The 12,689-nt window shown below is 52.0% G+C and overlaps 1 protein-coding gene across 1 annotated transcript in view; it reads left to right on the top strand.

Moving 5' to 3' along the window:
• KIF5A (kinesin family member 5A) overlaps positions 1-11,005 on the top strand; it is a 28,067-nt gene extending 17,062 nt beyond the window's left edge. Inside the window, exons 16-29 of the mRNA XM_061131417.1 lie at positions 132-320; positions 688-805; positions 1,180-1,244; positions 1,353-1,462; positions 1,825-1,926; positions 2,434-2,494; positions 2,759-2,830; positions 2,991-3,095; positions 5,728-5,944; positions 6,160-6,313; positions 6,626-6,708; positions 7,110-7,137; positions 7,595-7,711; positions 8,747-11,005. Of these exons, the coding sequence (XP_060987400.1) occupies positions 132-320; positions 688-805; positions 1,180-1,244; positions 1,353-1,462; positions 1,825-1,926; positions 2,434-2,494; positions 2,759-2,830; positions 2,991-3,095; positions 5,728-5,944; positions 6,160-6,313; positions 6,626-6,708; positions 7,110-7,137; positions 7,595-7,673 (1,383 nt within the window). The 3' untranslated portion in view covers positions 7,674-7,711; positions 8,747-11,005. The remainder of the gene's footprint in view (positions 1-131; positions 321-687; positions 806-1,179; positions 1,245-1,352; positions 1,463-1,824; positions 1,927-2,433; positions 2,495-2,758; positions 2,831-2,990; positions 3,096-5,727; positions 5,945-6,159; positions 6,314-6,625; positions 6,709-7,109; positions 7,138-7,594; positions 7,712-8,746) is intronic.
• The last annotated feature ends 1,684 nt before the right edge of the window (positions 11,006-12,689 follow it).

Genomic DNA, 12,689 nt, shown 5'->3' with positions numbered 1-12,689 from the left:
TGGAACACACCTGTCCCGCTGGAGTCCCTGTGCCTGGGGGTGTGTGCAGGGCTGGGGCGAGTGGAAGGAAATGGATAAGGGGCGTCCCAGGAGCAAAGCGGCACCTCCCCCCTCCCGTGTTCACCCCACAGCCAGTGGAGGTCAGCGGGGCCATTGAGGAGGAGTTCACAGTGGCCCGGCTCTACATCAGCAAAATCAAATCTGAAGTCAAGTCTGTGGTCAAGCGGTGCCGGCAGCTGGAGAACCTCCAGGTCGAGTGTCACCGCAAGATGGAGGTGACCGGGCGGGAGCTCTCGTCCTGCCAACTCCTCATCTCCCAGGTGAGTGCCAGAGGTCGAGAGCCTTTGGGTGCCACGGGAGAGCGCGGGCAGCTCTGTGGTTGTGGGATGACTGCTAGCACCCATGTTTCTGCCAAGGGCCTAGGGTCAACTGAAGTCAAGGACAGAGAGCTAGGGGAAGCAGGAGAGGGTCCAGGCTAGAGAATTGAAGGCACAGGGGGATACTGCCCTCTGAGCCAAGAGAGTCTAAAGCAAGGGTCTCCAGAGGAATGGCCCTCGACCCTGCGTCCTGGTGGCAGGTGTAGCAGGAAGCGGGGAGAGCTGGAGCTGGTGGAGGTCTGTGCTGCCTGGAGTTGGGTCCTTGACTCTATATCCATCTTCTTCTTCTCACCAACGCCCACCCCACCAGCATGAGGCCAAGATCCGCTCCCTGACAGAATACATGCAGAGCGTGGAACTCAAGAAACGGCACCTGGAAGAGTCCTATGACTCCCTGAGTGATGAGCTGGCCAAGCTCCAGGCCCAAGGTGAGGCCTGCTGAAACTTCCAACCCACCCATCCTGGGATCTGAGATCAGAGAGGGTGTTGGGCAGCGAAGCGACAACCATCCCAGGAAACTGCCTGTCGGCACACTCACCAAAGCGTTAGACTGAAATCCTGGAGTCCCGCTCACATGCTGCTTAGCCTGGTTTGGCATGTAGCTCATCTTACATGAACCGTAAACCCTCCATCACCCTCTATCCCTGCTATATGAAGTTCGGCCGTCCTCACCCAGAAGACCATCCCTGTGGGCCCATTCTAAGGGTAAACGTGCCCTGGGCGCCTGGCTCTCTGGTCACGGTGTGAAGCTCTGTCTGGTGGTGGTGGGTGTGATGTAAACCGCTTCCTCCCTCCCCCTCAGAAACCGTGCACGAGGTGGCCCTGAAGGACAAGGAACCAGACACGCAGGACACAGAAGACGTGAAGGCGAGTGGGGAGAGCGCTGGGGAGACCGGGGCCTGGCCGGCCGTGCTGGCCCTCACCGAGCCGGGGGCTGGGAGCCTGGCGTCGAACGTGGATGGGGCTGTGTTGCAGAAGGCCCTGGAGCTGCAGATGGAGAGCCACCGGGAGGCCCATCACCGGCAGCTGGCCCGGCTCCGGGACGAGATCAACGAGAAGCAGAAGACCATCGACGAGCTCAAAGAGTGAGCCCCTGCTCCCCTCGCCTCGCTGGGCCCGCTCACACACCCCCTTCTTGCACCAGGATCCAGTTCTTTAACTTGCACGGGTCATGCCCCAGCAAAGACACGACTTTGCAGCCCAGCTCCAGGAGGTGCAAGGAGTGAGGACTAGTCCCTATGCTCCAGGCTTCTCTGAATTGATAGCTCAGGGCCCCTTATTCTGCCATGGACGCAGTAGCCTGAGTCCGCCTCTAATACCCCAAGGTAGATGCGTCCACCCCACGAGGACTCGTGCGTATGGGAAGGAAAGTGTTGAAGGAGTCAGTCTTCCCTCTGTCCCTCGCTGACATCTCCTGTTCTCCCCAATGCCTCCTTGCCCTCCGCAGCCTGAATCAGAAGCTCCAGTTAGAGCTGGAGAAGCTCCAGGCTGACTACGAGAAGCTGAAGAACGAAGAGCATGAGAAAAGCACCAAACTCCAGGAGCTGACGTGAGTGACGGGTCCGCCTGCAGGCCTGAGACCACAGGGGCTCAGACGGCTGCTTCCACATATCGCAGGGGCAGGACACAGTCTAGATGGGGATGTGGTGACCACAGGAAGCAAGGTCCTCAAAAGGACAACTTGATGGAGAAGCGGAAAATAAAGGAGACTTCTGTTCGGTATTAGCTGACGTGCAAAGATGTGGGTGATGTTCCGTGAAGTGTAAAAAGCAGGTTATCACCAGTAGGAATGGTGTAATCTCGTAACATTTATGTGAGATCCACATGCATGGAAGAGTCCGGAAAGGTGGATACCAGAACGCTCACGGTGGTTTGATCTGTAAGTGGTAGAATCATGGGCTTCTTACGGAACTCATCTTACTTGTCTAATTTATGCACTGTGAACATGGGTAACTAGTATAGTAAGTGATAATAAAATATAGATCAAGGAATGGAGGAGAAAGGACAGAGGGGCAGGGTGGCCCTGAGTGGTTTTTCTGTCTCTGTCTTCCTCCAGATTTCTGTACGAGCGACATGAGCAGTCCAAGCAGGACCTCAAGGGTCTGGAGGAGACAGTTGTGAGTGACTTCCCTTCTGCGCCAAGTCAACGGCGGTGGGGGGTGGGGAGGGGTAGCTTTAGTGTCCAACCTGCCCCCTGATTTCTTCTGCACCCTATTTCTCCTGCCTTTCTGTGAAATAAGTCTGTGGTATGATCAGGACACACCTTTTTGTAAAAAGATGAGTGACTCACTTGTCTGGAGAGACTGAAGGATCCAGTAGTTTTGGAGGGGGAACGGTGACCCCTTATTTGGTGGCCCCAGATTTTTCATTATTCTTTGCAGGCCCGGGAACTCCAGACCCTCCACAACCTTCGCAAACTGTTCGTTCAAGACGTCACGACTCGAGTCAAGAAAGTGAGTGCTGCCTCGGGGTCTTCCCGGCCCCCATGTCCCCCTCCTATCCTCAGGTTTCTCCAGCCCCTGCGGCCTTCCCTGGGGCTTCTGGGCCCGGCCTGAGTGGGTCCTGCGTGGCCTCAGGATGGCCGTATCTTTCCCCGGCCCTGTCTCTTCTCAGAGTGCAGAAATGGAGCCCGAGGACAGTGGGGGGATTCACTCCCAAAAGCAGAAGATTTCCTTTCTTGAGAACAACTTGGAACAGCTTACAAAGGTTCACAAACAGGTGAGGGTGAGGGCAAGGGGTGAAGAGAACTCTTGAGGCCTGGGATCCCTAAATCCTCAGAGGCCCTTGGATTTAGAAAAATCTTATTGCATGTTTTCCTTCCCTTTCCCTCTTCCCTTTCCTACTGACCCCTTCTCTATGCTGTATTTGGTTCCACGTTTACCCTGTTCTTGGTTCTATGCCCGTTTTCCCTTTCCCAAAGCTCCCAGCCTGCCTCTGCTCAAGTGGAATTCCCAGGCCTGTGTTGTTGGAGGGTGAGGTGGAAACCAATAGAAGTTTCAGAGGCGTGGGCCTGGGCCTGTGTGAGGGGCGCTGGGCAGACCTTAGCCGGAGTGGAGAGTACTGAGCTAGAGGCAGCCAGGGGAGCGGGGCTTTCTCTCCTGGCGAGGACGCCCATCTGCCTCGGCCTGGGGCAGGCACGCAGAGAAATGGCGCGATGTCGTCCCCGAGGCCCCGGCAGCCCCTGGTCGGGCCAGTGAAAGCTCCCATGTATTAAGTCGGTGCCTCTCTGTCCCCCTCCTTGCTGCGGTTCCTTAGGTGGAAGCCTGGGTTTCAAAGGTATGGGCTGGGGAGGTGGCAGGGGCAGTCCAAAGGAGTCAGGACAGGAAATGTTTGGTGCACACAGCAGGTGGCCCTCCCTAGAGCCAGACAGCTGAGCCTTGAAGACCGTGTAACACACTGTCAGCTGGCTCTTCAAACAATTCTGAAAATAAACCCTGACCTATTCTTCATTCCTGTCCTTTCAAATCCACCCTAAAATGCCTTTTACGCTCATATTCTCATTAAACTGGGGCTTCAGCTTTTCTTCTTCCCAGTGCCATACCCAGCATATACAGCCAATACCCAGGACACCTTCTTATTTTTTTAATGAAAAAAAAAAAAAAAAAAATCCTAGCGCTGTGGCCCAATGATGCTTCACAGGGTTTATTTTATTTGGACCTGCAGAAGGCCTTCCTACCATCTTTTCCCCTGTGCTTACTATCCAACAGTGTGACAATGTTACAGAAAAGTTAAAGGACAGACAAACATTTGTTATCAGTTTTGCCATTCTTTTTAATTTCTGTGTTCATTTCTTTCTCTCTCCATGTTACATTGCCTGCCTCCCTGCCCCCCAGCAACTTTTTATTGTGGTAAAATACACATAACATAAAATTTGCCACCTTTAATCATTCGCAGTGTACCATGCAGTGGTACTAAATCCATTCCTAATGTTGTGCAACCATCCCTACCATCCCGCTCCATAAATCTTTTCATCTTGTAGAACTGAAACTCCACCCCTATTAAGTAATAACCTCATTCCTCACTCTCCCCAACCCCTGCCAACCCCTATTCTACTTTCTGCCTCTTTAACTTTGACTAAGAGTCTCAGTAGCATCTAAGTGCAGTAACCTGGAATTTGTCCTTCTGCACCTGGTTCACTGGACTTAGCATAATATCCTCAAAGTTCATCTGCACTGTGGCACATTTCAGGACATCACAGGCTGTTTTCTCCCTCCCTCTCCACCCCCCACCCCCATGCCTCTGTTTTAAGTCTCAAAGACCAGAAACTACTCACCTATAGGCTAGGACTCCTCCTAATTTCATCCTTCAGGGGACACAAGACTAGAAAGGAAAACACCAGAGATGTAGAAACCTCTCAGTTAAATAGGACCTTAAATAGCCAGGGCTGCAGCCCGTGACAAATTGAACTGAGTTACTGTCACAGCAAAAACATCGTTTATGTTCTGGAAGTTGTCCCAAATGAAAGGGACAATTCTCCCAGTGTCCCCTGCTGCATCGATGTACCTGATATCTCCCAAGGCCGGCTCCTTCTGTAATCTGTAGGCCCCCAGTCATCGTGTGAGACCTTGTAAAAAGGTCAGGCAGTCTCTTCTGGCTGCAAACTGGCTGCTACCATCGCTCTAGCTTAATTGTAATGGGGAGAGGGCCAGCCCAGGAAGTCCTCGAATGTGAAGGTAATGAGCACAAATGTTTGTGAGACCTCAAACATTTTCTTTCCTTCCTATGGGGCAGCCGTGTGGATGTGTGGATGTGTGTGTGTGTGGGGGGGCGCCTGTATTCCAGCTTCTGCTCCTGCTCTGCGCTGCACTGAACCTGTGCTCCGCCCCACATCCCCCCTCCAGACTGCTACCGTGCTCTCGCTGACTTGCCCTGTGCATGCCCACATAGCCATCTCTGGGGAAGGGGGTGCCTTGTCCCCATGGTTGCCCTGGGGCTGTTGGTCTGGCACCAGCTGTGAGATCCTGGGGGTTTGGTGGCGGTCAGACCAGGAAGAGACAAGAACAGGGCATGTCACACGAGTTCTAGGCAAAAAACTGAAGATTAATCTGTAGCATGCATCATTCCTTGGTTCAATTTTTTTTTTTTTTTTAATGACTTAAAAAAAAAAAAAGAGTTCTGGGCTACCGAGGAGTTGACAGGTTTTGCTGCTCAGAAAACGATGTAACTTTTTAATGCCTGACCCCTGTTTGCTGAAGGAGGAAGGAAAGAACCTTCCAGAGCAGCAGCTAGGTCAAGGGGATGAGGCCCTTGGAGGAAACATGGCGCGCACCCTCCCTGACGGGACTCTTCTGTGTCCTCTCCCCTGCCTGCACCTCCGTCTCCGGCACCGCTGACCCGGGCCCACCCACAGCTGGTACGTGACAATGCAGACCTGCGTTGTGAGCTTCCTAAACTGGAAAAACGACTTAGGGCTACGGCTGAGAGAGTTAAGGCCCTGGAGGGTGCACTGAAGGAGGCCAAGGAGGGCGCCATGAAGGACAAGCGCCGGTACCAGCAGGAGGTGGACCGCATCAAGGAGGCCGTGCGGTACAAGAGCTCCGGCAAGCGGGGCCACTCTGCCCAGATTGGTGAGTGGGCCGTGGGGTCACACCCCAGGGGGTCCTGGCACGTTCTTCCACGTGAAGCAACCCCGCCCCAGCCTCACCCCACCACTCCCGCCCCAAAAAGTAGGCAGTGGATTGTTATCTTATAAGCAGCTCAGTTCAACTGGAGCTCAGGGGCCCAGGGTGACCGCAGAGTCACAGGCAGTCTCTTCACGGTCGTTTTCCTTTCTTTGCCGCAGCCAAACCCGTCCGGCCTGGCCACTACCCGGCATCTTCACCCACCAACCCCTATGGCACCCGGAGCCCCGAGTGCATCAGTTACACCAACAGCCTCTTCCAGAACTACCAGAACTTGTACCTGCAGGCCGCGCCTAGTTCCACCTCAGATATGTAGTGAGTGACTGTGGGCGCAGGCGGGGCCCCAACCCGAGGCTCTCTGCACCTTGTAAGACATAAGGTTGGGTTAATTATTGGGTGAGATGCAATTCTTTTCCTCAGTAGCTTCATTTCTAACCCTTGCTCAACTTCAGACCTTTGATTAGAAGGTGGGCATCTGCCCTCCTAATCTTCGGCAATGTTTGTTGTCTTCTGGTCTTGGGGGCAGGGTGGACGGCTCCATCCCTGAGAGTGAGTGTGGATCTGTGGTCCTTGGAATAGTGGAAGGTGGGTATTAGATGTTGCATCTCTCTCCTCTTCTCCATCCAGCTTCGCAAACTCCTGTACCAGCAGTGGGGCCACATCTTCTGGCGGCCCCTTGACTTCCTACCAGAAGGCCAACATGGACAATGGTGAGTGGACAAGATGGGAAACCCAGCCTTTGGGAGCCCCAGGGCACACTGGAAAGTATCAGAAGAATAAGTGACCCTGTGCCCGCAGCTCAAACACTCTGCATCCCTTCAGGGTCTCGGGCTCTTAGAAGTGGGGTCACATGCCTGTCCCCACCACTCCCTTCCCTCCCCTCCTCCTCTCCTGTGTGACGGCCCAGGGAGACTTTGTGTCAAACAAAATAATGATGCGGCTCAGAGTAGGTGAAGGCAGAGTGCCACAGACCAAGGTGGCAACCATGTTCCCAAGACTCTTACCTTTCTCTTCAAGGAGTTAGGATGAGAGAGGGTTTGAGGAGATGGTTTGTAACACATCTCTTTTTTCCCTTCTTCCAATCCTGTGTTCTCCACGCTGATCTCTGCAGGAAATGCCACCGATATCAATGACAATAGGTACGCCAGTCCCCATGCTCTTGGGCTCTCTGGGCGAGAACAGGAGAAATTTCCCTTGTGCCCAGTTTAGGGGCTCCCCAGAGCCTTTGGGGAGAGGAGGAGGAAACGAGAGCCATTCTCACCATCACCGTGTTCAGTCCGGGAGGTCCAGTCCTGCCCCTGCCTCTGTGTAGAACACTGTCCCCTCCTCCAGTCCGCCCGATGGCTCCTCGCCATTGCAGCTGTGAGGGTCAGGGGCGGGGGGAACCGCCCTGGACGTCTGATGACCTGGGTTTCTCTCCTGTGTTGGGGAACTTTGTGACCTTGGGCACATCAGCTCCATCTCTCTGGCCTTGATTTGCCTGGCGTTGCTGTCCTTGGTTATCTCACTGGCTGGCTGGGAGAGCCAAGTGACAGGAATGCTGTCATTTATACGGGAGCTGACAACGCTGTGATTGTGCTGGGTCTCTTCTTCCAGGAGTGACCTGCCTTGCGGCTACGAGGCTGAGGACCAGGCCAAGCTGTTCCCTCTCCACCAAGAGACGGCGGCCAGCTAATCTCCTACGGGGGGGCTGCCGCGGACCTGCACTTTCAGGTAGCTTCAGGCCGCTTCCTCTGAGCAGCCTCGGGTTGCTTCCTTCCTAGCCCTCGGCTTCTCTGTTTCTCCCGCTTTTTTAATCATCTCAGAACTTTTACTAAATCGTTGTCCCTCCACTCCTGCTATCCCCCTCCTAGGGGCTCCAGCAGAACTGCCCGGCGTCCCCTGCACACGGGCCCCTCCCTCCAGCCCTGAGCCTGGTGATAGCGGTAGCCACAGTACTGCCTTTCTGCCACTAGGGGTCACTGCAACATGTCAGAAGAAGTGGGCAAGGGCCATGTCCGTCTGCAGCACCAGCAAGGGTCACAGAATCGATCCATGGTAGATACTAGGAGACCTTAGGGACAGGGAGGCCTGGCGGGCTGCAGTCCCTGGGGTCACAGAGAGTCAGACACGACTGGGCGCCTGAACAACAGCAGTGATTAGAAGAGCTCCATGTCCCACGCTCTTCCTATCTGTATGTATCACCATCAAGCTTTAGGAAATGCACCAGGAAGCCTACCTTCTATTCCTCTAGCTGCTGCATCAGCAGTCTCCTCCCATCTTGCCAGTGGAGTGGGAAACTGTACACGCTGACCTTCGAGCCTTCCTCACCTCTGTCCCCTGCGCCCTGCTGGCAGCGCAGGCCCCTTCCTGGTTCTCCTGCCGCACCAGGGCTGCCTTCGGGCTCAGAACCGAGCACGGGGATCCTGTCTTATTGTCCACCTTGGATCCTTGGAGAATAAGAAACACGAGATCATGGCCTCCTACTGGGCGGCATCCAAGCTGAGCCCTTTCCAGGGGTTTTCCAGAATAACAGGCCAGGCCCACACACACAGGCAGAAAGGCATGGGAAGCAAGCAGTAGGAATGGGAGAGGAAGAGTGAGGGAAGGCCTGGGGGTGGAGGAGCAGGGGCTTGGGAGGGTGGCATCTGGTCGCTGGTGTCAAACGAACAACTTGTAAACCCAAGCTGGCCTCGAAGCCACCCGGTTCCTGTTCAGGAGCCAGGCTGCAAAGTGGTTCCTCACACTTTCTTTCTCTTTCTTCCCCAGTTTCTAAGAGGGACTGAGGCCTCTTCTCTCAGCATGCTGCAAACCTGTGGTCTCTGATACTCACTCCCTCCCCAGCAACCCCTGTTGTTCGACTGTACTATGTTTGATGTCTTCTCTTCCTCTCTATCTTTGTATCTATATATCAAAAGCTGCTATGTCTCTCTCTCTCCTCTCTGTCTTACTCTCTAGTATCTAATGATGTATTTAGCAATTTCTAAGCATAGGATACCCTCCTCATTTGGGGCCATAGGGAGGAGGGTCAGTGTTTCTTCTCTCTCTCATATATGCGTCTCTCACACTGAGTGGTGTTAGTCATGGAGATGATTAAAAAAAGGAAAATGGGCGCTAGAGGGCTGTGATCCTTCACAAACACATACACGCGCACACGCATGCACACGAAGCCTTAAGCAGAAGAATGTCTTAGCATCACAAGATACAGAAATAGCCTCTTCTTCCCTCCTCTTCCACATTTAGCACAGAGGAGGATAAAATGGAAGGACTGCTTGAACTATACAGAGAATTTTCTTCAGACACCCCTCCCCTGAACCGAGGGGTTCTGGGTGTGCACCTCTGCCCCTTGAAGTCTGCCTTTTGCCTCCTTCCTATTCCTCCTAGAAAACCAAGAACATGGACTGCTCAAGGGACCACTTCCCTTTCTCCCTGAAACTCCTATTGACATTCTCTATCCCAGAGCTCCTGACTAGAAGCCAAAGCTGCTTAAAATGATTTTGCAAATTTAAGGAGGCCAACCTCTTCCCAACAGCCTATCAGATGGTTGCTCACCTGTCCACAGGGATAGTTCTAGCCAAGCAGAAGCAGTAGGATTGCTTCTTTGGCTTTGGGGGGGTAAACAGGCTGGAAAATTACTAAGTGTTTTTTGCCGCAGTGATGAGCTGGATTCCTTTCTCTGTCCCATGTTGGGCTGCATGTTCTTCCATGTCTCCACCTTTGGTGTGGGGGCTTCCAGTTCACTGGCAAAATAGCTATCTCGAAATGCCTTCCTTTCAGACTGGAGCCTGACTTTTCCCTGATGATATACATTAAAAATTTTTTTTCAAAGAATTCCTTCTATAATGTCCTTGTCAGGCATTAAGTGCACTTTAAAGAAAGGGGCAGGGCAACTTTTCCGGAGGTGGAGGAGCCCAAGGGCTGGACCCCGGATATGGGGGGGGGGGTCCCCTGCTCCCATGTAATTGACAGGACCATGGTTTTGTTTTCACATCCTTTCTTACCACATGGTGCTAAGGGGGCTTTCCAGGTAAGTGCAGGGGTGCAGAGTGGAGGTCACAAGCCAGTCCAAATCAAGAAAGAGTCCAGACAGCCTGTCTTATCTGGGCTGGAAGAACAGGGTAGCAGACCACCCATCACCTAGTTTCTTAACCAGGAAAGACAGTTCAGGGTGAGTGCCAGCTGGTAAACACAGGCTGTCGTGGCCCATGACTCCGTCAAGGGAAGAAGTCCCTTCTCCCTTCGCCTGTTGGGCCTTTCAGCAACTAAAGAGAAATGCAGGGAAAAAAATATACCAGAGGGGTATGGAATAAATCCAAGGCGGTGATATTCAAATGTTTTTCAGAACCAATCTCATAATAGAACCCTGATATAAAGAGTAACTAGAAGTGACGCAGAGCTGGGCATTGTGCATTTCTACTGTTTGATGGAAAATGGCTCATTAGTTGAGGAGCCCTTGAACGGTCCTAAGAGACCCCGAGGGTTCCTGTAGAGTAGTTTGAAAACCACTGCTCAGAGGAAAGGGATGTAATCTGGCTCCCCTGCCCCAAGCAAAGAGGGAAAGAGTGGGGTCAGCGAGCCACGCTGTCTCCAGACCCCGGTGAAGAGGAAGGAAGATTGCTGTGTACCTGGAGACTTGTGCGCATATCGGCCCGCAGGGCCCCCGAGGCTCCAGTGGGTTTTACGTGCTCTTGCCACCAAATGATTCTGTGTCGGGCAGATGAGGAGAGAGGTGACAGAGGGAGCAGCCTTCTCTTGAGCAAGATGTAAGGGAAATAGAATTCACTTACGTAAATAAGGAACACACAAAGCCTTCACCAGAAGCTTCACTCGGCCGTCCTCCTCCGTCCCCTCCCCTCGCCCCCTCGCCCCCTTCCTTTCAGAGAGCCAGGGTCTCCACTTGGGGCACCTGGCCTGCTCACTCACTTCTGCCAAAATGTTGCATGCCAGCGTGGACGACAAACCAAACCGCACCAACCCCCGTGTGTATTTACTTGATGTACATAGATATCTTTAAAATAAAATAAATTCAGTGATGACTCTCTGGTGTTGTGAATCTTTATGCCTCCCCAGTCTCCCTCCCTTCCCTGCAGGTGATGGCATTATGACAGTGTGGGACATTATGACAGTCTTCCAGGTGTTTTTCCACAGAGTTACATGCAGGTTTCCCTTCCGCCCCCACTTGACAATATATCCTAGAGATCTTTTCATGTCAATATACATACTTCCCTCACTAAAAAATATACATGTATTTTTTCCACAAACTTACCCTATAATTTATTCAACCATTCAATGTTGGTGGACACCTATCCAGGTTGTCTGTAATTCTTAACAACAATGGGATCCTGTTTTCTTCCTTGTTCTCCCACAGACCACCGTCAGCCCCAGCATCAGTTCCATCCCTCCCTTGCCAAGAGCTCAATTCTCTGGGCCCAGGAGTTTTCACCACAGTCCCCCTTCTGACCCCACACTCCAGGGCACAGCCCTCCTGTGGTCTCTGCTCTCACTTAAAAGCCTCTGCGATGAACAGAGAAAACCCCACAACTAGAACACTGGGGCAGTGAAAAGTAGAGAGCCACAGAGCTAACCGGCCTTGGCGCTGGCTTAACATTCCTTCTGTGTATCTCTGCTGTTTTCTCTCCCGCTTCCCAGAGCAACTGGTCTAAACTCTCCCTTCCTAAATCCCTTCTTACTTGCCTCTCTTAGGCAATAACTTTGTCTGTTTTAAAGCGTTAAGTAAATTAAGGTGATGAAGTGTGAAATTCTTCATTCGCCACCCCCCAACACACACCCCTACACACTTCTATCTACACAGATCCCTTTTGTTTCTACTTTCTGACAAGTGATAAATCTCCCTTCTCTGGACTAAATCAAGGCCCTTCTAGATTTTCTTTCTTGAGGTACTTAACATAGACTTGATAGAGAAACTAAAAGCGATGCAGTCTTGGGCAGTTTGCATCTTCTTTGTTAGCTTCTGTTTGTTTGTTTGCTTTTTCCCAATTATTTTTATTAGTTGGAGGCTAATTACTTTACAATATTGTAGTGGTTTTTGCCATACATTGACATGAATCAGCCATGGATTTACATGTATTCCCCATCCCCATCCCCCCTCCCGCCTCTCTCCCCACCCCATCCCTCTGGGTCGTCCCAGTGCACCAGCCCTGAGCACTGGTCTCGTGCATCCAACCTGGGCTGGAGATCTGTTTCACCCTTGATAGTATACTTGTTTCAATGCTGTTCTCTCAGAACATCCCACCCTCGCCTTCTCCCACAGAATCTAGAAGTCTGTTCTGTACATCTGTGTCTCTTTTTCTGTCCTGCATATAGTGTTACTGTTACCATCTTTTTAACTTCCATATATATATGTTAGTATACTGTATTGGTCTTTATCTTTCTGGCTTACTTCACTCTGTATAATGGGCTCCAGTTTCATCTATCTCATTAGAACTGATTCAAATGCATTCTTTTTAATGGCTGAGTAATATTCCATTGTGTATATGTGCCATAGCTTTCTTATCTATTCGTCTGCTGATGGGCATCTAGGCTGCTTCCATGTCCTGGCTATTATAAACAGTGCTGCCATGAACACTGGGGTACACGTGTCTCTTTCAGATCTGGTTTCCTCGGTGTGTATGCCCAGGAGTGGGATTGCTGGGTCATATGGCAGTTCTATTTCCTGTTTTTTATGTTAGCTTCTGTTTTAACAATTTTGTCT

Source organism: Dama dama, chromosome 3 (assembly GCF_033118175.1).
Source record: "Dama dama isolate Ldn47 chromosome 3, ASM3311817v1, whole genome shotgun sequence".
NCBI classification, from domain to species: domain Eukaryota; kingdom Metazoa; phylum Chordata; class Mammalia; order Artiodactyla; family Cervidae; genus Dama; species Dama dama.
Note: the sequence above shows the minus strand (reverse complement) of the source record. Positions and strands in the feature narration are given on the sequence as shown.